The 24689-nt window shown below is 46.6% G+C and overlaps 1 protein-coding gene across 1 annotated transcript in view; it reads left to right on the top strand.

Annotated features, from left to right (window-relative positions):
• SCARB2 (scavenger receptor class B member 2) overlaps positions 1-24689 on the top strand; it is a 195804-nt gene that overhangs the window by 34917 nt on the left and 136198 nt on the right. The window contains exon 2 of the mRNA XM_063919779.1: positions 1862-2019. Coding sequence (XP_063775849.1) covers positions 1862-2019 — 158 coding nt within the window. The remainder of the gene's footprint in view (positions 1-1861; positions 2020-24689) is intronic.

Genomic DNA, 24689 nt, shown 5'->3' on the forward strand with positions numbered 1-24689 from the left:
ACATGGACTATGATTGGGAATAGTAACCTGTGCCGAGTGCAGCGGTTGCGGAGCGAGGCACCTTGCCCGAAGCGAGGGGACACGGTGCACTAACTGGGGTTCCCGGTCACTGTACGGAGAAAACAACACCAAAAAAACTAAAACAAAACTCACGTCGACCTAGAAACCCTGTCGACCTAGTTACTGTCGACCAATAGTGGTCAACCTAGACACTGTTGACCTAAGTGTGGTCAACCTTCCATACCACACCCCAGCTACGTAGACTAGGTTTTGAGTATTGGGGGGGGGGGGTATCCGTTTGGCAGGTTGACAGTTACTAGGTCAACCACTATTGGACAAATGGTCGACACATGAAAAGGTTGACATGACTTTTTTTGTTAAAATTAGATTTTTTACTTTTTCATACTTTACTATCCATGTGGACTACGATTGGGATTGGGAATAATAACCTGTGAACGAAGCAAGCCATGCAAGGGGTTGTGGTACACTAATTGGGGTTCCTGGTCATGTTACGGAAAAAATGACACCAAAAACAGTTAAAAAATACATGTCGACCTTGTCGTGTGTGGACCCGCCCCGTGTCGACCATGGTCATGTGTCGACTATTTGTCCATGTTGACCATGTCAATGTCGACTAATAATGGGTGACCTAATGATTGTCAACCTTAACATGGTTGACCATTCATACCAGAAGTGGATTGGGAGTCCATACACTGGATCAATGTCAGTGGTGTCATAGAAACTCAGATTTCTGCTTTCCGAGCTATTCATCATTATACTGTCCTAAACATATGAGAGGAGCTTCAGATATATCTAATGAGTGGGGACATTTAACAGATATTTACCTGAAATGCTTTTTTAAATTTCTATACCTTTACCTAAATGTCTGTGTAGCGTATTTAAAATTCATGTCCAGCTACGTTCTGTTATAACATTCATATAAAACCAATTTGGACCTATATTTGTGTGTCTGTGATTACCATACATAATATATACATAGACATATAGATATATATTTACATATAATGACAGGCGCTTGTATACCAAAACTGCAACTTCAATTTAAAACGCTTAGTCCAGCTCTCTAACACCTGTATACAACTAGGTGTAAACCGCAGTAGAGTCCAATATTAAGTATACCAGTTGCAGCTTCCCTCTTCAAAGGGGTGTAGTATGGTATGCCGGCGGCCGGGCTCTCGGCGACCAACATACTGGCGCCAGGAGCCCGACCGCCGGCATACCGACAGCGTGGCAAGCGCAAAGGAGCCCCTTGCGGGCTCGCTGCGCTCGCCACGCTGCGGGCACGGTGGCGCTCTACGCGCGCCACGCTATTTATTCTCCCTCCAGGGGGGTCGTGGACCCCCATGAGGGAGAATATCTGTCGGTATGCCGGATGTCGGGATTCCAGCGCCGGTATACTGTGCGCCGGGATCCCGACATTCGGCATACTGAAGACCACCCCTTCAAAGCACCAATCCTGGGATCCACGGGTAAATCTTTCTGTAAAGAACAAAAAAAGAAGGTGTGCTCCATAGTGCTTTTCAAATTTTTAATCAAATTACACTGCAAAAAGTCGTTCCCAGTCTGTGTATAACTCGTACCAGATAAAACAACACACACACATATATATATATATATATATATATATATATATATATATAGCAAAACGAGCCAGCACTCAAAGAAATAAAAGTGAAAATTTCAGGTGTCAGGAAAAACAATAGCGCACCAGCTCTGACGCTTAGGTATCATTTATTTGTGAAAGATCACATTTAGTCAATTTAAAGTCCAAAGGTCAGTGGCTGCTCTTTCTGACGTGTGCAAGCTCTGTATACATATCTTATTTATACTTTTATTTTAGGCTGTAGTACTCAAGAATGGGACTGATGTCTTTAAAGAATGGATCGACCCTTCTCCTCCAATTTACATGCAGTTCTACTTTTTTAATGTTACTAACCCACTGGAGGTCCTAGATGGAGAGAAACCTGTTGTAGATGAAATTGGGCCTTACACTTACCGGTAAGTTTGATGAAGTCCGTATACTGCAATATGTAGTGTAGTATTGATTCATATCTACTGTACATTGGCAAGCTTATATCACATATTTACATTTTGTTCTCTTTCAAATATGGAGGAAATCTGTTTGAAGATTGTCATCTGTCTACATCACTTAAGTTGCTCTTGAGCCCTGGCTTTTATGTATGTTCGCATATACTAGTTCCAAAAGAAGTCTGCTTTATATTTTAAGGACTACAGATCCTGATATATTGGTGTGTTTAATGACACTAAATTCAGCTAGTCAAAATGAGGATGATGCTAAGTTGAACATACAGTACACCTGTTTAGTTGCATGTTGTCACACTGTGCATGTGTGAAAACCAGGCCAACCCAAATACGGACGAGGCAAAGGCGTACGTATTTCAGTCACATCTACACTTGGAACTGGGTGGTAACGTGGCATTGTGACATAGGCAAAGTTCAGTGAGGGTGTGCCCACACATCTGATGGCATTGCAGATTTTGACTTAAGTGTAAATACGCCTCTTCCCAGGCATTTATTTTGCAGCAAGAATAGGCTGGTACAAATGTGCAGTGATGATGACTAGTAGCAAATAAAGCAAATGCTTAGAGGGCGGGCGCATACGGGCAAATATACGCAATGTGGGAGCACATATGGATGATTTCCATCCATTTCTGCAGCAACTTAATATTTCCTTATAGTTCACAAGATTTGGATACAGCTCCTTATGCCAGGTACACACCTAAACGACATTTTGGAATGACAATTCGTGCATATTGTTTAGTGTGTATGCCTAATTGCGCTTTCCCTTGAGTCGCATGCGAGGTTTTGGTTAAGAGTGCTACATGGTCAATCAAAATATATGGTATGCAGTGATTTGCTTGGTAATGAAGGATGGAACGAGATGTCGTTCATTACATCAGGCAGTGGGTATAGCCAGTCTGGCATGGACAGTGATGAAGTGAAATCATCCCGATCATTGCCCTGATTGCTATCGCTCAGATGTGTACCTGGCCTAAGATACTATAAGGCCTATTCAATTAGCTGCAGTTTCACGAGATGTGTCTCTTGTCACATCTTTGTTCATTATCTCTGTCTCAAAGACTGTTTGGTTTGTAAACAAGGATGGCTGTCCAACACAGGGGGTCACTCCGACCTGTTCGCACGCTGCCATTTTTCGCAGCGCAGCGATCGGGTCACTACTGCGCATGCATATGCACCGCAATGCGCAGGCGCGTTGTATGGGTACAAATCGGATCGTTGCTGAGCGATAGATTTAACGAAGAATCCATTCGCACGGCCGATCGCAAGGAGATTGACAGGAAGAAGGCGCTTATGGGTGTCAACTGACCGTTTTCTGGGAGTGTTGGAAAAACGCAGGCGTGTCCAAGCGTTTGCAGGGCGGGTGTCTGACGTCAATTCCGGGACCAGACAGGCTGAAGTGATCGCAAAGGTTGAGTAAGTTCAGACCTACTCAGAAACTGCACAAAATGTTTTTGCAGAGCTCGGCTGCACAGGCGTTCGCACACTTGCAAATTAAAAATACACTCCCCTATAGGCGGCGACTACCTGATCGCAGCACTGCAAAAAGTAGCTAGCGAGCGATCAACTCGGAATGACCCCCACAGTCTGCTACACGGGCTCACAGCTCTCAGCATGCTGTGTGATTGCAGAGGGGGAGAATGAGGATGTCTGTGCAGACAGCTCTAAGGGGCATTCCAAATTTCCTCTGCTCACTATCATATGCCACGTGACTGTGGTTGCCATGGTAGTCCAGAACTATAAATCATTAATAGCAGTTTAAAATAAAATAAGTTACAATGTTACATTTTGACATTACTCTTACAGTCTGCCACAGTAACATATTACAAATCCCCAAACCTGATACACTCACAGCTGGCTTTAATTATACTTTTTATTAGACAACCAACTACTCCCTACATACCTCAACTCTACAATCATCAATTTGTTACTTAGACAGATATTTAAAACTCCATGGTTTTGTAGACCTACAGTATCTCACTTCTAAAAATAGATTATAAACTATTGATAACAATTTCAGCAGAGACCATTATTATTCATGATAACCAGACTGGATTTGTTTGGGGATGTCAATCTGTGGTTGATATCAGAAAGATTCTTTCTATAACACAGTGACTAAAATCTTCTGGGACCCACAGCGATCATGTTTTTGTCTCTTTGAATGCTGCGTCAATTTCATCTCCTGGGATCACTTGTTTGAATCTCTGCCACTCTTCTGTTTCCCAGAGGATTTTATTTCCATTGTTAGAATGCTATATGGATCTTCCACGTTGCAGATATCCTGTAATGATTATTTATCTGACCCACTTTAGATACATAGGGGAACAAAGGGTGTCCACTGTTCCCACTGTTTTTTGCTGTCACCCTAAAACCTCTAGAAATAGCATTGAGAAAGTCTCCATCATTTAATGGGATTCAAGTTGGTCCGGTAGAAACTAGGGACCTCATTCATTAAGGATTACAATTTCTGCTAAAAAGCATTTGCTGCGATCAAATAGTTGCTGCCCCGAAATAGAGAAAAACGCCCATTGCAGAAATTGCGAATGCATCACAATATGTGGGCTGATCACAAAAATCATACGCAATTACCGGAACATCAAAGATTTTCCTATCTGTGCCAGGCAAGGTCATCCACAATTCTTCGACACAAGATTCCGGAAGTGGTCATCGCTGACATTAGAGAACCTCCTTAAAAACGCCTGGGCACACCTGCGCTTTTTCAGACACACCCAGAAAACATCAGATTTCCGCCCAGAAATGCCGGCTTCCTATAAGTCAAACAACAGCTACTTTGCGATCACGATGTGTGCGCAATTTCTGTCGCTATTTTTACTCGCGCGTGCAGAATGCAAACGTTTCGATAATCGGCGTTCGATAATCGGCCGGATTGCTATTTGCAAATTTTGCATTCCTTACTGAATGAGGTCCTATACTGCCTCTTTTTGCTGATTACATGTTATTTTTCATTTTGAACCCGGCCAGATCAATCCCGGTGGTGATAGATATTATGTCTACCTTTGAGGCCTTGATAGGTTCTAAGATTAACATAGATAAGTCAGATATTTTACCCCTATGAGGTACTTTCTGCATTACGGTTGTTCCGGTCCTCAAAAAATGTAATTGGCTAAATCTCAAATATCAGCTACTCTTCCTGAAAAAATGCAAGTGCTAGGCTCCACTGATCCACCCGTCTAAACCCCATTGTCCCCTAGTAGATGAAGGAGGATATACAGGGTTTGTTAGATAATTGGAGATGACTCCCTCTTTTGCTGTTGGGTCATGTGGCTGTCTTGAAAAGTATAATTTGCCCCAAATGATTCTATGCTGTTCAGATGCTACTGCTCTGTCTCACATAAGCTGATATTGCCCACTGCCACATTCTGTTTCCAAACTTTTATGATGCTACAAGAAACCCAGGCAGTTCTCCATGTGGTCACCTCGTTTCTGGGAGTGAGTAGACTCTGGCTTTAAGCCAGAGTCTACTGCTTATGCGCAGGTCAACAGGTACATAGCGCACGCGCCTTTTTCCTGGGGACATCTCTATTGTGCATATGCAAATCACTGGGAAAATGGCCGCTTCAAGCATTTTCCCAGTGATTTATGTCTGCAGCACTGGCCGCCACCGTGGAACCCCGGAGAGGTAAGTATAGTTATATGGGTGCAGGGTATGCGATGTGGGCCCCCCTGGACCCAGGGGCACACCTTGCACGGATTGTAGATACGCCTATGAACCCAAGATTGCTCTAATCAAACTACAATTAAGACGAGTAGACAGAGGTTAGGAATCATACTAGCTAACTACATTTCTTTCTTTCTGGGGCAATATGTCTTTCACCTCTGCATTATACAGTGCAGTTTATTATTTATGGAAAGTTAAAGGTCTAATGATGGTGAAGGATGTGTTTGATCTAGAATTTAATATACTCTCCGCTATGGGGGTCATTCCGACCCGATCGCTCGCTGCAGTTTATCGCAGCGTTCGGGTCGTAATTGCGCATGCACCGGCGCCACAGTGCGCCGGCGCATGCCGTACGGCCGAAAGCCATCGCTCAGTAGCAATTGCCTCTGCCTGATTGACAGGCAGAGGCGGTCGCAGGGCGGGAGGAGGCTAGACGGCAGCATTAAGCTGCCGTTGGGGGCGCGATCCGGCCAACGCACAAGTGGCCGGACCATTGAGGGGGCGGGCAGTGGCGGCGACGATCAACTCCCGGCCAGCCGCAGGAGCTGCGCTGGCCGAGAGTTACTCCACAAATACAAAAGCATCGCCGCTGTGCGATGCTTTTGTATTTGTGCGAGGGGGGGTGGGGCGGACTGACAGGCGGGGCGGACTAGCCCTGTGTTGGGCGTCCCCCCGCATGTCAGGGAAGATGATCGTAGCTGTGCTAAATTTAATCAACTCGGAGCGACCCCCAATATGTATCTCCAAGTGCATGTGTTTCTACTTTTCCACCAGCTGTGCTTCACAATCCTTAGATATGTTGCACAGCCTCATTGTTAACTTTGTTAAATACCTGGACTCTCCCCTGCTGAACACGGTGACAGAGGGCAAAAAAGAGGGGGGGGGGCACTTTTAATTGGCGCAGTGAGTGTATAGATATATTTTTATATAAAACCGCTGTTTGTCTGGGAAGTTTGTTTCCAGTGTCAGTTGGCGCTGGGTGTGTGCTGGCATACTCTCTCTCTCTGTCTCTCCAAGGGGCCTTATTGGGGAACCGTCTCCATATAGATATATCCCTGAGTGTGTGGGGGTGTCAGTACGCGTGTGTCGGCATGTCTGAAGCGGAAGGCTCATCTAAAGAGGAGGTGGAGCAGATGATTGTGGTGTCTCCGTCGGCAACGCCGACACCTGATTGGTCGGACATGTGGAATGTTTTAAATGCAAATGTGGCTTTATTACATAAGAGATTAGACAAAACAGAGTCCAGGGATAATACAGGGAGTCAATCAATGGCTTTGACGTTGTCACAGGGCCCTTCAGGGTCTCAAAAACGTCCCCTATCTCAGATAGCAGACACTGATACCGACACGGATTCTGACTCCAGTGTCGACTACGATGATGCAAGGTTACACCCAAGGGGGGCCAAAAGTATTCATTATATGATTATTGCAGTAAAAGATGTTTTGCATATCACGGATGACCCCTCTGTCCCTGACAAGAGGGTACACATGTTTAAAGGAAAGAAACCTGAGGTAACCTTTCCCCCATCGCATGAGCTGTACGAATTATTTGAAAAGGCTTGGGAAACTCCAGACAAGAAACTGCAGATTCACAAAAGAATTCTTATGGCGTATCCTTTCCCTGCGCAGGACAGGTTACGGTGGGAATCCTCACCCAGGGTGGACAAGGCGTTAACGCGCTTGTCCAAAAAGGTGGCGCTACCGTCTCCAGACACGGCAGCCCTCAAGGACCCTGCGGATCGCAGACAGGAAACTACCTTAAAATCAATTTATACACATACGGGGGCATTGCTCAGACCGGCAATAGCGTCGGCTTGGGTTTGTAGCGCTGTAGCAGCTTGGACTGATACCTTGTCAGCTGACATTGATACCCTAGATAGGGATACCATTTTATTGACCTTAGGTCACATAAAAGACACAGCCTTATATATGAGAGACGCTCAGAGAGACGTTGGTCTGTTAGGTTCGAGAGCCAACGCCATGGCGATTTCGGCTAGGCGAGCCCTGTGGACCCGCCAATGGACGGGTGATGCCGACTCAAAGAAACATATGGAAGTTTTACCTTACAAAGGTGAGGATTTATTTGGGGAAGGTCTCGCAGACCTGGTTTCCACAGCTACCGCGGGTAAATCTACCTTTTTACCTTATGTTTCTCATACGTCCTAGAGGATGCTGGGGACTCCAAAAGGACCATGGGGTATAGACGGATCCGCAGGAGCCTGGGCACACTATAAAGACTTAAACTGGGTGTGAACTGGCTCCTCCCTCTATGCCCCTCCTCCAGACCTCAGTTGGACTTTGTGCCCAGGAGTGATGGGTCACACACTAGGGGAGCTCTCCTGAGTTTCTCTATAGACTTTATTGTTAGGTTTTTTATTTTCAGGCAGACCTGCTGGCTACAGGCTCCCTGCATCGTGGGACTGAGGGGAGAAATGCAGGACCCAGTTCTTCTTAGTTTAAAGGCTCTGCTTCTCGGCTACTGGACACCATTAGCTCCAGAGGGTTCGATCACTTGGTGCGCCTAGCTGCTTGTTCCCGGAGCCACGCCGTCAATCCCCTCACAAAAGCCAGAAGAAAGAAGCCGGGTGAGTATTGGAAGAAAAGAAGACTTCAGTGACGGCAGAAGACTTCAGTAACGGAGGTAACAGCAGCAGTAGGGCTGCGCTTCATGCTCCCACACACCAACGTCTCTGGCAGGGTGCAGGGCGCTGGGGGGGAGCGCCCTGGGGGCATGTTGCTGATGGTCTATAATGCTGGCGGGGGACATATTACCGTGTCTGGGCACAGCGTATGTTCACCCCGCCAGCGTGTCGCAGGGGGGAGAGACAGCGGTAGCGCTGCGCTCCCGGCTCCCGCGCTTTCCATCACCTGCAGGGCGCTGGCGGGGGAGCACCCTGGGCAGCATATAATAAAATCAGTAATATCACCGCCAGTGCGTCGTGAACGGGAGGGAGCAGCAGCGATAGCGCTGCGCTCCCGGCTCCCGCACCCCACCGGGCCTGCAGGGTGCAGGGCGCTGGGGGGGGAGCGCCCTGGGCAACATTTAAAAATGTTTAATCACTGACGGGGGGGGGGGGACATGCTTCGGCGCCCGCCCCGCCAGTGCGCCGCGAACGGGAGGGAGAGGCAGCGGTAGCGCTGCGCTCTCTGCTCCCGCTCCCCGTCGGCCTCCAGGGTGCAGGGCGCTGGGGGGGAGCGCCCTGGGCGGCATTGATAAAAGGATCCCGGGCGGGGGAACATACCCGGACACCGGGTGTCTTCGCCCCGCCGGGAGACCGCAGCGTGCACGCTGCGGTCCATAGCTCCCACACACCAACGGCTTTCGTGGGTGCAGGGCGCAGGAGGGGCGCCCTGGGCTGCGTTGGGACAAAAAGTAAGTTATACAGGGGGTTACCCCCTGTATATAGGGTCCCCAGCTAGTTTTTACGGGGTTATATATTTATATTTATTTAATTGAGCGGGCTTAAGCGCGCCGGGAGGGGGCGGAGCTTAGCACTCACAGAGGAGTCAGCTCCATTTTCCTCAGGTCCCCACCAGGATTTACTGTATAGTAAGAAGGAGGGGGGGCACAGAGTGTTTAATGCTATATGGGTGTCATATAGCATTATGTTTAATAATGGACGCATAATCCTTGTTGTGATACATAAACTCACTGTTTCCCTGTGTTTTACCCACTATCGGTTAGTCGACATATGTCGACAGGTGTTAGGGCTTTGTCACAAGCTGCTGTGGGGATAACTGTCGGCTTCGCCGACGCTTGGCGGTACTTGATTCAAAAAAATTAAGTATTAGCAGGTTGGTTTTGTGTGCTTGAAAACAAGTCAACGCGCTAGGGGAGACACAGTTGTTGGTGGATGCCCTGTCGGCATCAATTGTATTTCCGGGGTAGAAAAATTAACAGGCTGTTATAGCCTTGTACCTGTATTGGTATATATATATATATATATATGTATATGTATATATTTCTAGGTATATGTGGGGGGAGTGTTATTGAAATTGTATATGTATACTTCCCTCAGACCCCTCGGGGTTCTAAGATTATTATTATTTTTTGCCCGCTTACTACTCCTTGCTGTCGACATTTACTCAGTTTCTGTCGACCATAACGTTCCTGGTAGATTCACATTGGGGGCACGTCAGTACATGGTCATACACATTCACAACACATTGCTGGGACCTGACGGGTCTGGACAATCCACTTGCGTATAGGTTATATCTATATGTATATATATGTAGATATATATTTATATATGCATGGTTAGGATATGTGTGTTTTATTGTGTATTACATTATGTATATCCATGAATGCTAAGATAATGGTATTCTTCTCATGTGCTGATCGCTCTGTTGATTAAGCTCTAGATTGGCCGTGACGAGTTGGTTTTCGATCCTCTCAAGGAGTCCGAATATTATTCTCTTCCCGACGCAGAGAGAACATTACGGCAGTCAACTCCTGGTCGACGCAGAGCCCGGTCGCAAAGGATCATACACAGGAAGCTAAGTGATATTTTATTTCTATACTTTGGCCTTATTTGCATTGCATGCACATGAGGGAGGGTTGTATTCTGGTAGGCATCCGATAGAATTACCCTACCCAGAGTGGGTAATCTTGCTTATGTTGATTCTACTTAGAACATTACAGCAGGAGGTGTAGCCGGGAAAATGCTGAGGTTGTCTCCGAGAGATACTCGGGGGAGGTATACAGCTGTTTGGTGAGCCCTCTGTTCAGTCACTCTCGGCGGACACACCTGGTAAGTCTACCTTCGTGAGTTAGCCTCCTTCACAACGGTTGGTGACGCATTCTTTTGTGGGATGCAGTCGTTTTAACCGGTTCGATACCGTTCTTTTTTCCTTTTCTGTGCAGACAGTGGAAGGTTGGAAGGTAAGAGTTCTGCAGCCTTGGTAGGTTCGCAGAAGTGGATGTCGTTTTCTGTTTCCAACACATCCACCACTTGTCGCTGAGTCTATCTGGCTAGTTCCCACTCCGGTGAGCGCTAGTCTAATAATTTCAGTTAGTCCAGGAATGGACTAAGACTTGTGAGTTATTTATAGAATCAAAAGGGGGGAGCATTCCGAGTTACGGTTGTTCCCCTTACTGTTTTTTCTAATGGATCTTGCCGTTCCCCTCTGGTTGGGGAGGTAGTACGCTACGTCATACAGAGGTGCGTCAGGTTCAGGACATTGTCCGGTTGTCCCTGTATAAAGGTGCAAATCGTTGTTTCTCTCTGACTGTTCTTCGACACAGGGATTGGCTGTTGTTCCCACCGACACAGTTGTCGGAGGTTGGTTTCAGAGTAGATACTGCCCGGTTAATGTTCAGGGTTTTTTCCTGTGGAAAGAGGTCTGAGGATACATAGTAGGATCAGCTTTGCTGGGACACTTCATCAATATGTTCTGTTACTAAAACAGATGGGTGCGGCCTACGAGGCCTGTTTTGGTGAGCACGTCTACTGCCAGAGTGGCTTTCAAGGGGCCAGTTGAAATTGTGGTCCGCGTTTCACCTGCACATGCACCGGAATATAAGCCTTAAGGCCAGGACATCACTCCTGTGGTGTCTGCTCGGTTCTCTCCTTCTAGAGGGATGAAGGTTCGGGATCCAAGGTTAGATCCTGGTATCCGTGCATAGGGATCTCCGAGGCTGGGGAGCAGGCCTTGCAAGGGACGTATTTCCAGAGGTTAAGGTTAAGTTGGAAAGCTTGTCTGCAATAAGCTTTCTTGATTTAAAAGATATTTTCGACGAACGTATTCTTCGTGTTCGGCCCATGTTAGTTCTGCCAGACCACTTATCAGCAATGGCGTGAGTAAGCCGCTATGACGGAACAAGGAGCAAAGCGGCAATGGCAGAAGATGCACAGTTTTGCCGTGGGGCAAAAAGTCTGGTAGTTTTCGTTCCGGTGGTTGGCGAAGGAGAAATAGATTTCCTCTGCTGACGCGATCTCCATCCGGGGAAAAATTCAGTCATCGTCAGGAAGTTTTCACAGACGGGACAACTTTTGTGGAGGGTCGCAATTGGTCATGTTGGTGTCTCGCTTCAACGAGAGGCCTCAGGGATATTGTTTCAGGTCAAGGGACACCCTCGTGACACCGTGGGTGTTTTTAGTCGGTCTATGTGGCCTCTCCTATTTCATTTTTTCGGAAGGTGATAAACGTAAGAAGAACATAGGTTCAGGCGATCCTCTCGGATCTGATTTAGCCAAGGAGGTTTTGCTATCCAGTTTTTCATGATTTGCTCATGGGAGTTTCCTGCCCTCTTCCTTTACGTGAGGAACTGTTACAACTAGATCAGGGCGTGTATCAAGACTTACCGCGACTGCGTCTGACGGCGTGGCAGTTGAATGCCATATTCTAAGCCGGAAGGATGTTCTCAGTGAAGCCGTTTCCTCAATGTTTCAGGCTAGGACAGAAGTAACGGCAAAGTCTTTCTGCCGTGGTTGGCGTATTTCTGTGTCTTGGTGTGAATCCAGGATGGTTCCTACGGAAGACTTTCTGCTAGGTCGTTCTTATCCATACTTACAAGCCATTGTGGATGCAGGCCTACAGTTAGGCTCCATTTCGGGGCAGTATGGCCTTATTATTTTATAAAAAAAAAAAAAATTCTCTCTTGGAAAGTGGTCATGCTATTGGCTTTGGCGTCCGTAAAGTGGGTGTCGGACGTGGTGGGTTTGTCTCACAAGAGCCTTGTTTGATCTTCCAGGTAGACAGAGGACTTGTGAACTCGGATTGTAGTTCTACCAAAGAGTGGTTTCTGGGTTTCGCAGAAAACAGTCTATTTTTGATGCCGGTGGTTCCTTCTGCATTAGCTGATTCAAAGTCTTTCGGTGTTACCGGGGATTTGAATATTTAGGTTGCCAATTTGGCTCAGTTTGGAGAAATAGAGGCTCTGTTTCTCCGGTGTGCTCCCAACATGCTTGGGGCGACTGCAGTATGCTGTCTGTTACACGCTGAATCTGTGATACGATTTGACATGTTGTTCGATGGTTGGATTGCCGTGACCGAAGTCGGTGGAAGCCCATTCTAATGGAAAGATGGGCTCTTCTTGGGCGGATGCCCGAGGAGTCTAGGCGGTTCAACTTTGCCGAGCGGATTATTGGTCGGGATAAAACGCTTTTGCTATGCTCTACGAGTTTGATACCATGATTGTTGGGGACCTTTTTGTTTGCTCATTCGGTGCTGCAGAGTCGTCCGCACTCTCCCGCCCGTTTTGGAGCTTTGGTATAGACCCCATGGTCCTTTTGGAGTCCCCAGCATCCTCTAGGACGTATGAGAAAATAGGATTTTGGTACCTACCGGTAAATCCTTTTCTCTTAGTCCGTAGAGGATGCTGGGCGCCCGTCCCAGTGCGTACGGTGTCTGCAGTTAGTGTTTTTGGTTACACCCTGGTGGTGTGTCTTCTCTGTCAGGCGGTTGCTACCGTTTTTTTCATGCCATGGCATGCGGGGTCTTATTTTTGCTTATGTGGACACACGGTTTGTGTTGCATATTCTCTCAACATATGGCTGTGTTTTGTTCATGCTGTGGGCTGGTATTCTACTGAATGCCACGTTCTACGGTGTGTTTGAGGTGTGAGCTGGTAGGACACTCACCGTGTTTATAACAATAAATTCTTTCCTCGAAATGTCCATCTCTCCTGGGCACAGTTTTCTAACTGAGGTCTGGAGGAGGGGCATAGAGGGAGGAGCCAGTTCACACCCAGTTTAAGTCTTTATAGTGTGCCCAGGCTCCTGCGGATCCGTCTATACCCCATGGTCCTTTTGGAGTCCCCAGCATCCTCTACGGACTAAGAGAAAAGTATTTACCGGTAGGTACCAAAATCCTAATTTCTCCACAGCAAAAGAAAATGCCGCAATATCAGATGCAGTCCTTTCGGTCGCATAAGTCCAGAAGAGGTCGGGGCTCTTCCTTCCTTGCCAGAGGTAAGGGTAGAGGGAAAAAACTGCCTGCTACGGCTTGTTTCCAGGAGCAGAAGTCCTCCCCGGCTTCTACTAAATCCACCGCATGACGCTGGGGCTCCACTGAGGGAGTCCGCGCCGGTGGGGGCACGTCTTCGACTCTTCAGCCACGTCTGGGTTCAGTCAGACGTGGATCCTTGGGCAATGGAAATTGTATCCCAGGGTTACAAGCTGGAATTCGAAGACGTGCCTCCTCGCCGGTTTTTCAAATCGGCCTTACCAGCTTCGTCCCCAGAAAGGGGGATAGTTTTAGCTGCAATGCAAAAACTGTGTCAACAACAAGTGGTTGTCGAGGTTCCCCTAGGTCAACAGGGGAAGGGGTACTATTCAACCCTATTTGTGGTCCCGAAACCGGATTGCTCGTCAGACCCATTCTAAATTTAAAATCCCTAAACCTGTACTTAAAAAGGTTAAAATTCAAGATGGAATCGCTCAGGGCGGTTATCTCCAGCTTGGAAGGGGGGGATTTTATGGTGTCACTAGACATAAAGGATGCATACCTTCATGTCCCCATATATACCCCTCATCAGGCGTACCTGAGATTCGCTGTACAGGACTGTCATTACCAATTTCAGACGTTGCCGTTTGGGCTTTCCACGGCCCCGAGGATTTTCACCAAGGTAATGGCGGAAATGATGGTGCTCCTGTGCCGGCAGGGAGTCACAATTATCCCGTACTTGGACAATCTCCTGATAAAAGCGAGATCGAGAGATCAGTTGCTGAAAAGCGTGTCGCTCTCCCTGAGGGTGCTGCAGCAACATGGTTGGATTCTAAATCTACCAAAGTCACAGTTGGTTCCAACGACTCGGCTATCTTTCTTAGGCATGATTCTGGACACGGAACAAAAGAGGGGTTTTCTCCCAATGGAAAAAGCCCAGGAACTCCAGAACATGGTCAGAGACCTGTTAAAACCGAAAAGAGTGTCAGTCCATCAATGCACTCGAGTACTGGGGAAAATGGTGGCGACCCCCTTCGGCAGGTTTCATGCGAGGACGTTTCAGTGGGACCTTCTGGACAAGTGGTCCGGGTCCCATCTTCAAATTCATCAGAAAATAAGCCTGTCCCCCAGGGCCAGGGTGTCTCTCCTGTGGTGGCTGCAGAGTGCTCACCTTCTAGAGGGTCGCAGGTTCGGCATTCAAGACTGGGTTCTGGTGACCACGGACGCGAGCCTCCGAGGATGGGGAGCAGTCACACAAGGAAGAAACTTTCAGGGGATATGGTCAAGCCAGGAGGCTTGTCTACACATCAACGTACTGGAATTGAGGGCCATATACAATGGCCTATGTCAAGCGGAGAATCTTCTTCGCGACCTACCGGTTCTGATTCAATCAGACAACGTCACAGCCGTGGCTCATGTAAACCGCCAAGGCGGGACAAGAAGCAGAGTGGCAATGGCGGAAGCCACCAGGATTCTTCGCTGGGCGGAAAATCACGTAAGCGCTTTGGCAGCAGTCTTCATTCCGGGAGTGGACAACTGGGAAGCAGACTTCCTCAGCAGACACGATCTCCATCCAGGAGAGTGGGGACTTCATCAAGAAGTTTTTGCAGAGATAACAAGTCGTTGGGGACTTCCTCAAATAGACATGATGGCGTCATGCCTCAACAAGAAGCTTCGGAGGTATTGTGCCAGGTCAAGGGACCCTCAGGCAGTAGCAGTAGACGCCCTGGTGACACCGTGGGTGTTTCAGTCGGTCTATGTGTTCCCTCCTCTTCCACTCATCTCAAAGATATTGAGAATCATAAGACGAAAAAGAGTGCAGACAATACTCATTGTTCCAGATTGGCCTCGAAGGACCTGGTATTCAGATCTTCAGGAAATGCTCACAGAAGATCCATGGCCTCTTCCTCTCAGAGAGGACCTGTTGCAACAGGGGCCCTGCGTGTTCCAAGACTTACCGCGGTTACGTTTGACGGCTTGGCGATTGAACACCGATTCCTAGCTGGGAAAGGCATTCCGGAAGAAGTCATCCCTACTCTGATAAAGTTATAGAATTTTGGGTGGACTGCGCACAGAAATATACTACGTTACGGGGAGTGCTGCTGGTGTTAACAAGTTGGTCCTACTTGTTAGAATAAATGGTGCAAGAGTAGAGATTTTTTACACTGCGCTCACCCCCGGTTTCTAATTGTGCATGTACATGCACTAGTGTAATAAATGGTGAAATGCTTGATTACGTTTCAAAAAATGATATTTATTTAATTAAATACAATAGCTAGAATTCATATAAATGCGTGAAATGAGCTCTGTTTGGCTATAATAAGCCTTTTTCTAATTGTGCAGGAGCACGCTTGCTTCTAGATATACTGAAAAGAATTCCATAAGCAGGATGATAAGTGGATTATAAAAAATGAAAAAGATGAAAGAGTCTATTTGTTAAACTGCAGGCCACGGCGTCCCGCTGGTCTGTATGAATTGAGTGCACTTGTTTAAAATGACATGCCGTCACTGATGTTCAAGCAGCAATGGAGATTGCGTGAGAAAGAAAGGGACTCCGGACTGGTCTACCCTCCCCCTGCTTCTGCCGCCGTCACTGTGACTGTGTTCGGTCACAGGTCGGAGGCTAGTCAGCCTGGGTTCGGTGCCTGTCTTGGGGGGGGGAGATGCACGCACTGCGACTGCTCTCAGAGTGGTTCGTTGCCGCACTCCCTCCGCCTACAGAGACTCACCTTACTTCTCCTTCTCCGCTGCTGGCTGTGTCAGTGGCAGGCTGTCTCCTCGATGTTTCTCTGTCGTCCGTGACCCGCAGACACTTCCTGGTCTTCAGTCACGTGACCGGGTTCAGTCTCTTGTTCCGCTCCTTCTGCTTGATCGTGCCGCTGTTGTGGATGGTGTTAGGAAAATGCTCCAACGCGTTTCGGCCCTTGGGGGCCTTCCTCTGGGAGAAAAAGTGTATGGAATTTCTCCTGTGGTGAAGAAATAAATAGCCTGATCTGTGGTTCCTTCGCTCTGATTGGTTGTCGTTCTTCATGTGATGATAGGCTGTTGTTCTTGTCAGTCACATTGTGTGCCCAATGAGATTATTATTGCTGTGCTCACATGTGCTCAGTCTTTTATTGTCCATGATTGGCTTTTAAAACTGTCAGTCATGTTCCTTTTCTCGCAATGAGTGGGTTTCTGACTCTGGAATTTTGTTTATAGTTACCTGTAATATTTGCTATGGTAATGATTCTTACCCTGGTTGACAAACTGGTGCACTATACGAAATCAATAGGTATATGTGAAAATAATAATATTGAAACAAAAATAAAAAATAAATAAAATATATAAAAAAAAAATATATAAAATATATACAGGTTGAGTATCCCATATCCAAATATTCCGAAATACGGAATATTCCGAAATACGGACTTTTTTGAGTGAGAGTGAGATAGTGAAACCTTTGTTTTTTGATGGCTCAATGTACACAAACTTTGTTTAATACACAAAGTTATTAAATATATTGTATTAAATGACCTTCAGGCTGTGTGTATAAGGTGTATATGAAACATAAATGAATTGTGTGAATGTACACACATTTTGTTTAATGCACAAAGTTATAAAAAATATTGGCTGAAACTACCTTCAGGCTGTGTGTATAAGGTGTATATGAAACATAAAAGCATTCTGTGCTTAGATTTAGGTCCCATCACCATGATATCTCATTATGGTATGCAATTATTCCAAAATACGGAAAAATCCGATATCCAAAATACCTCTGGTCCCAAGCATTTTGGATAAGGGATACTCAACCTGTATAATAAAATATGTATAATAAAAAATAATAATAAATGATAAAAAAGAAAAAAGAAATAGAGTATGAAATAAATGAAACTAAAATCCTAAAAGTAATTAAATAAAATGAGTACATTACTTTAATCTGCTGTAGAGTGTGGGTGGTAAGATTCAGATGGAGTGGATTAGTGTAACTCCATCCATTGGGCACACAATGTGATTGACGAGAACAACTGCCTATCATCCGTGGGTGTACCAGTCGGTTTATGTGTTTCCTCCTCTACCTCTCATACCCAGGGTGCTGAGAATAATAAGAATGCGAGGAGTGAAAACCATACTCATGGTTCCGGATTGGCCAAGAAGAGCTTGGTACCCGGAACTTCAAGAGATGCTGGCAGAGGACCCATGGCCTCTGCCGCTCAGACAAGACCTGCTGCAGCAGGGACCCTGTCTGTTCCAAGACTTACCGCGGCTGCGTTTGACGGCATGGCGGTTGAACACCGGATCCTAAAGGAAAAGGGTATTCCAGAGGAAGTCATCCCTACCCTGATCAAAGCCAGGAAGGATGTCACCGCAAGACATTATTACCACATTTGGGGGAAATATGTTGCTTGGTGTGAGGCCATGAAGGCCCCGAAGGAGGAATTTCAACTGGGTCGATTCCTACACTTCCTGCAAGCAGGGGTGACACGTTGGGCCTCAAATTGGGGTCCATCAAGGTCCAGATTTCGGCTCTGTCGATTTTCTTCCAGAAAGAACTGGCTTCACTGCCTGAAGTTCAGACTTTTGTCAAAGGAGTTCTGCATATTCAGCCTCCTTTTGTGCCCCCAGTGGCACCTTGGGATCTTAATGTGGTTTTGGCATCCCTGAAATCACATTGGTTCGAACCACTTAAGACTGTGGAATTAAAATATCTCACGTGGAAAGTGGTCATACTGTTGGCCCTGGCTTCGGCCAGGCGGGTTTCAGATTTGGCGGCTTTGTCTTGAAAAAGCCCTTATCTGATTTTCCAGATGGATATGGCAGAATTGAGGACTCGTCCTCAGTTTCTCCCGAAGGTGGTCTCAGCTTTTCACTTGAACCAACCTATTGTGGTGCCTGCGGCTACTAGGGACTTGGAGGATTCCAAGTTGCTGGACGTAGTCAGGGCCCTGAAAATTTATGTTTCCAGGACGGCTGGAGTCAGAAAAACTGACTCGCTGTTTATCTTGTATGCACCCAACAAGCGGGGTGCTCCTGCTTCTAAGCAGTCTATTGCGCGCTGGATTTGTAGCACTATTCAGCTGGCGCATTCTGCGGTAGGATTACCGCAGCCTAAATCAATAAAAGCCCATTCCACAAGGAAGGTGGGCTCATCTTGGGCGGCTGCCTGAGGGGTCTCGGCTTTACAACTTTGCCGAGCAGCTACTTGGTCAGGGGCAAACACGTTTGCTAAATTCTACAAATTTGATTCCCTGGCTGAGGAGGACCTGGAGTTCTCTCATTCGGTGCTGCAGAGTCATCCGCACTCTCCCGCCCGTTTGGGAGCTTTGGTATAATCCCCATGGTCCTTACGGAGTCCCCAGCATCCACTAGGACGTCAGAGAAAATAAGATTTTACTCACCGGTAAATCTATTTCTCGTAGTCCGTAGTGGATGCTGGGCGCCCATCCCAAGTGCGGATTGTCTGCAATACTTGTACATAGTTATTGTTACAAAAATCGGGTTTTGTTGTGAGCCATCTCTTCAGAGGCTCCAATTGTATCATACTGTTAACCGGGGTTCCTATCACGTGTTATATGGTGTGATTGGTGTGGCTGGTATGAGTCTTACCCGGGATTCAAAATCCTTCCTTATTGTGTCAGCTCTTCCGGGCACAGTTCCTAACTGAGGCTTGGAGGAGGGTCATAGGGGGAGGAGCCAGTGCACACCAGATAGTCCTAAATCTTTCTTTAGATGTGCCCAGTCTCCTGCGGAGCCGTCTATTCCCCATGGTCCTTACGGAGTCCCCAGCATCCACTACGGACTACGAGAAATAGATTTACCGGTGAGTAAAATCTTATTTTCCACAATTTTTGGGATTATGGTAAAATTGAAAAATACTCATACAAAATTATATGGACTATTAACTCCTTATGCTTCCATTCCTTAATATACAGTATATTTTGTATTTCAATAGACTTCAACTTTGTTGATATAGAAAAATGCGTTCTCTGCGAATACAAGAAGTGGGGGATATAAATTGAACATTTGGATAAATCTACCCAAACCCATACAGGTTAAGTCTCCCATATCCAAAATTACGAAATACAGAATTTTTTCAGCGCGACTGAAGTAGTGACACCTTTGCTTTCTGATGGTTCAGTGTACACAAACTTTGTTTAATGCACAAAATAAATATTGTGTAGCATTGTCTTCAGGCTGTGTATATGAAACATCAATGTATTTTGTGTATGTACACAAACTTGTTTTCATACACAAAATAATTAAAAATATTGCTTAAAACGGCCTTCAGGCTATGACCGGTATTCAGTTACCCACGTTCATTGATGGAGGGTAATTGTGTCTCCATGGGCTATTCAGTTTTCCCCGATAAGTCAGCGCAAGCCGTGGCTGATCAGGGATTTTGTTTCACCTGCCTTGGACAGGTGAAGCAAAATCCCTGAAAAACAGGGACGAAAATGGGGCTGTTTCTACCAAAAACACACAGGTTTCACTGAACTTTAGTTTTTTCCGGGTGAAATTCTTTTTTTTTTTTTTTTTTTTAGGTGACCTAATTGGATATCCAGAAAAAAAATATTGAAGAAACATCTGAGTTTTTCGCTCCCAATGTTTCTTTGTGGGTAATTGAATACCTGTCTTTGTGTAGAAGGTGCATATGAAACATAAATGCATTCTGTGTTTAGACTTGGGTCCCATCGCCGAGATATCTTGTTCAGGTATGCAAATATTCCAAAATACGGGAAAATCTGATATCCGAAATACTTCTGGATATGGGAGACTCAACCTGTATTTTAAAATTATTTATGTTCACTAACTGGTTTCTTTACTGTCAACTCACTTGAGTATCAACAGACTTTATACACTATTGACCCTCAACTCTAGACCATTTATAGTGTTGGTGTTGATGCCCTTTTTTATATAAAATTTCTATGGAGTTTAGATTGCCAATTTCTACAGGTTTCATCCTTGACACATCTTACACACAATTCTCATGTAAAATTGTACTCGCCTTTTCATTGTATGTAATTCAATCCTGGCATTGACATGTGTGGTTATATTAATACATTTTTATTTATTTGTTATTGCTATTTGCTAAAACGTTTTAAACAAATAGATATTTTGAGGGAAAAAATGGGATTGCTGCTTCAACACAAGCAATTTGCTAGTTTAATGTGTGTAGGTGCCAGTGGCAAAAGCAGGATTTGGAAAGGGGGGTTTCCAAATACTTATACCCCTCTTACACCACCAGCTAGTAACACGGGTTATTGCACATGAATGTGCATAACCCGTGTTGCTGGCTGGTGTAAAAGGGCCGAGTTGGAATAGTCCGGGTCGAGTGACCCGGACATAACGTGCGCTAATACCACTACTTCCGCCATATCGTAGTTTCATACATTTACCCCATAGTGTGGTAAATAAAAGATATCCGTGTTCCCCTTTCTCAGTGGAACATGTCATAAAAAAACGAACACACACACACCCAGTAGAACATGACACAAACTCACACCACCCCACCCCCAAAGTAAGTTAAACATGACACAGACTCCCAGTGAAACATACAGACACACCCTCCCCCCCCCTCCACGTGAACCATGACAGACACACACCCTCCCCCCCACAGTGAAACGATACACGCAGATTCCCAGTGAAACATGACACACACCCTCCCCCCACCCAGTAAAACATGACAAACACAGACCCCCATGTGAAACATGACACCCCCCTCCCCGCAAGTGAGACATGACACAGACCCCAATGAAACATACACGCCCCCCCTCTCTACCAGTGAAACATTACAGACCCTCAGTATCAAGAGCCCTTCTATTTACACAACTCGGCTATTTACATATTTATAGGGGGTCATTCCGAGTTGATCGCTCGATGCCGATTTTCGCAGCACAGCGATCAGGTGAAAAAACTGCATTTATGCGCATGCGTATGCCCCGCAATGCGCACGCGCGACGTACGGGTATAAAGATCTTTGTGGTTGTGCCCAGGTTCTAGCAAAGTTTTCCTTCGCACTGACGGCTGCAAAAAGATTGACAGGAAGGGGGCGTTTCTGGGTGTCAACTGACCGTTTTCAGGGAGTGTTTGCAAAAATGCAGGCGTGTCTGAAAAAACGCAGGCATAGCTGGGCGTTCACTGGGCGGGTGTATGACATCAAATCCGGACACGAATAGGCTGAAGTGATCGCAAGTGCTGAGTAGGTTCAGAGCTACTCTGAAACTGCACAAACTGTTTTTGCAGAGCTCGGCTGCACATGCGTTCGTACTTCTGCTAAGCTAAAATACACTCCCCAGTGGGCGGCGGCATAGCGTTTGCACGGCTGCTAAAACTAGCTAGCGAGCGATCAACTCGGAATGACCCCCATAGTCCATATCGCACAGAAAATCGCACCATGTATATGCAGCTTGACAGTCCAAAATCTGGCATGTATAGTCTATTAACAGACAGAGAGGGGGGGGGGGGGGATCCCCACCCCTAAATTTCCCTTCAGCCCACTAAAAATTACCTGTAACCATCCCTGATCCTGAATCTGGTAATAGAAATTCAGAGAATTAGTCACACATGTTTGCAAACACAACTGCCATTGTTTGTCTGCATATATTGTCTATTAATCGGTGTACTTTGGGGGAAGGAGGACATTTCTCTGCAAAGATTAATAACCTGTTACTTCAGGTATAAAAATGGTTGGATATTAAACATCGTAAATTTAAATATGTGGAAATACTTTCTTGTACTATATCATCTTTATGAATCTCACTTTAAGTTGCACCACTCCTGAAATTAATTCAGATGCTATAGTATATGTACTTCTGCACATGTATGATCTTTTCAGCTTAGTTACCTTTTAAAGTTTCATGAGCATCAGGTACAGATGGTTAATAATCCATAGTTCATTGCTAAATCCTCAGGAGTTATATGACATCACCATAATTGCTGAACACAGCCACATAATTGAAAACAATAAAATAGCTTATTGGTAAGGTAGGAAAGGCGCATACCAAGGGACTGACGTGGTTATCTCAAAGGATCCTGATACCAGCCTTCAGCTTATTAAGAATTTAATTAATATATAACCAAGTCAGTACACACTTAAATTGTTGATTCAATGCTTTTTAATTATGGAGACCCACTCAAACATGTCATGCTTGGTTGACATGTACCTCTTCTGCTAAGCCACCATGCAATAGCAATAAGATATTATTTGCCCCATCGAATTCCCAGTGGCACTCATAATCGGGAAGTTCTAGCTGAACTGCTGCACGGTTGTCACATCTCCTTACCGCTGCTGAGTGCAACACTACATAGGTTTAGGTTAGTAAATGATTATTTCTCTAAATCCCTGTAATGTTATACTATGAAAGGACTCTGCAAGTGTTGACAGTCTGATTATAACATAAGTTATGTGTCCTGTTATATATCACTATTTCTGCAGCGGGGTAAACTGGGTTCCACAGGGATAACATCGGGACGTAGACTAGGATCTTGATCCGAGGCACCAACAGGCTAAAAGCTTTGACTGTTCCCAAGATGCTCAGCGCCGGCACCTCTATAACCCCGCCTCCGTGCACAGGAGCTCAGTTTGTAAGTTGGTGCATGCAGTGCAGGACACTAACAGGCAGGGCTGCTCCAAGAGCTTTTTAACGGAAGATAGAAGACTTCAAGGGCTGCAGCAGAGGCACTCTGAGTGCTAGATGTCATTCTGACATCTCCTGCTGTACATTCATCACCTCCCACGGCGGTGCTGTATACTCCCGCGCCCAGGTTGCCGGGTACTTACAGCGGAGGGCTCCGGCTCTTCAGGTCAGGCACACACACTCAATGCAGCTCTCCGGGATCGCGTGGCTGCATCTAGGGAGGAGGTAAGAGGGTCCCCCAGGCAGGCCCCGCTAGAAATCGTGGTCCGGCGCTGCCATTAGGAGGCTGGCCGCGCGCGCTGGCGTGGACACTGTGTTGGTACAGGGACCCCCACTAGACCACCAGGGCAATGGCACAGGTCGGTTTTCTGCATAAACCGTTTTATTATGGCCCACAATACCCGGTGGTGGAGTCCAGCAAGGGGATAAGGCTCTGACCTGTAGCCCCTCCCCCAGCCCCAGGGCGCCATTTAGAGTAAATGTTCCTGCCCTGTAGCTGCATCTCTGTCTCCCTCACTCCCTGTCAGCGTTTGGGCACCATTACACATGCTGAGCTGATTCTGGGACTGCATGGGCAAAGTCTCCTCTGTAAAGCCACCTGCATTATCAGTGCTGTGCATTTCTCTTAGTCCTAGAGGATGCTGGGGTCCACATTAGTACCATGGGTTATAGACGGGTCCACTAGGAGTCATTGGCACTTTAAGAGTTTGAGAGTGTGGGCTTGCCCCTCCCTCTATTCCCCTCCTACCAGACTCAGTTTAGAAAATGTGCCCGGAGGAGCCGGTCACAGCTAGGGGAGCTCTTCTGCGTTTTCCTAGTAAAATGTTGTGTTAGAGTTTTTCGTTTTACAGGGAGGCTGCTGGCAACAGCATCCCTGCAGCGAGGGACTGAGGGGGGAGCTGTGTCCGCCCTGCGGGGTCTGAGCCACTGTCTCCGCTGACTGGACACTGAGCTACAAAGGGGTCTGATCGTTCTCCACCCCAGGGGACCGCTCGCCCCAGCAGCATGCCGCCACCCCCTTGCAGAGCTGAAGAATCTGTGGCGAGTGAAAAACCGACTTCCCTAGCAAGCGGGGGGTCAGTGTGAAGATGGCGGCAACAGGGTAGGAGCGCAGCATTAACTGCGCTCCGGGGATGGCTCAGCGGTACATGGTGAAGGGCGCCCTGAGGCAGCGCTACACCCTACACTGGTCCAGAAGCCTGTCGGGGTCCCAGGATCTCAGCCAGCACTAAATCCTCAGGCCAGTATAAGCAGAAGAAGAGCGGGAAGACAGCGCCATTTTGGAGGCGGAGCTTCTCCTCAGAGCGGACCCAGCAGCGTTTCAGTGCCATTTTCCTGCCTGCACAGCGCTGATCAGGAAAGAAGGTCCCTCCACAGCAACTCCAGCTATCTGTAAACGGTACCACGGGGTTGTAGAATGAGGTGGGGGGGGAGGCTGCAATACGA

The sequence above is a fragment of the Pseudophryne corroboree genome, chromosome 1 (genome assembly GCF_028390025.1).
Source record: "Pseudophryne corroboree isolate aPseCor3 chromosome 1, aPseCor3.hap2, whole genome shotgun sequence".
Classification (NCBI taxonomy): domain Eukaryota; kingdom Metazoa; phylum Chordata; class Amphibia; order Anura; family Myobatrachidae; genus Pseudophryne; species Pseudophryne corroboree.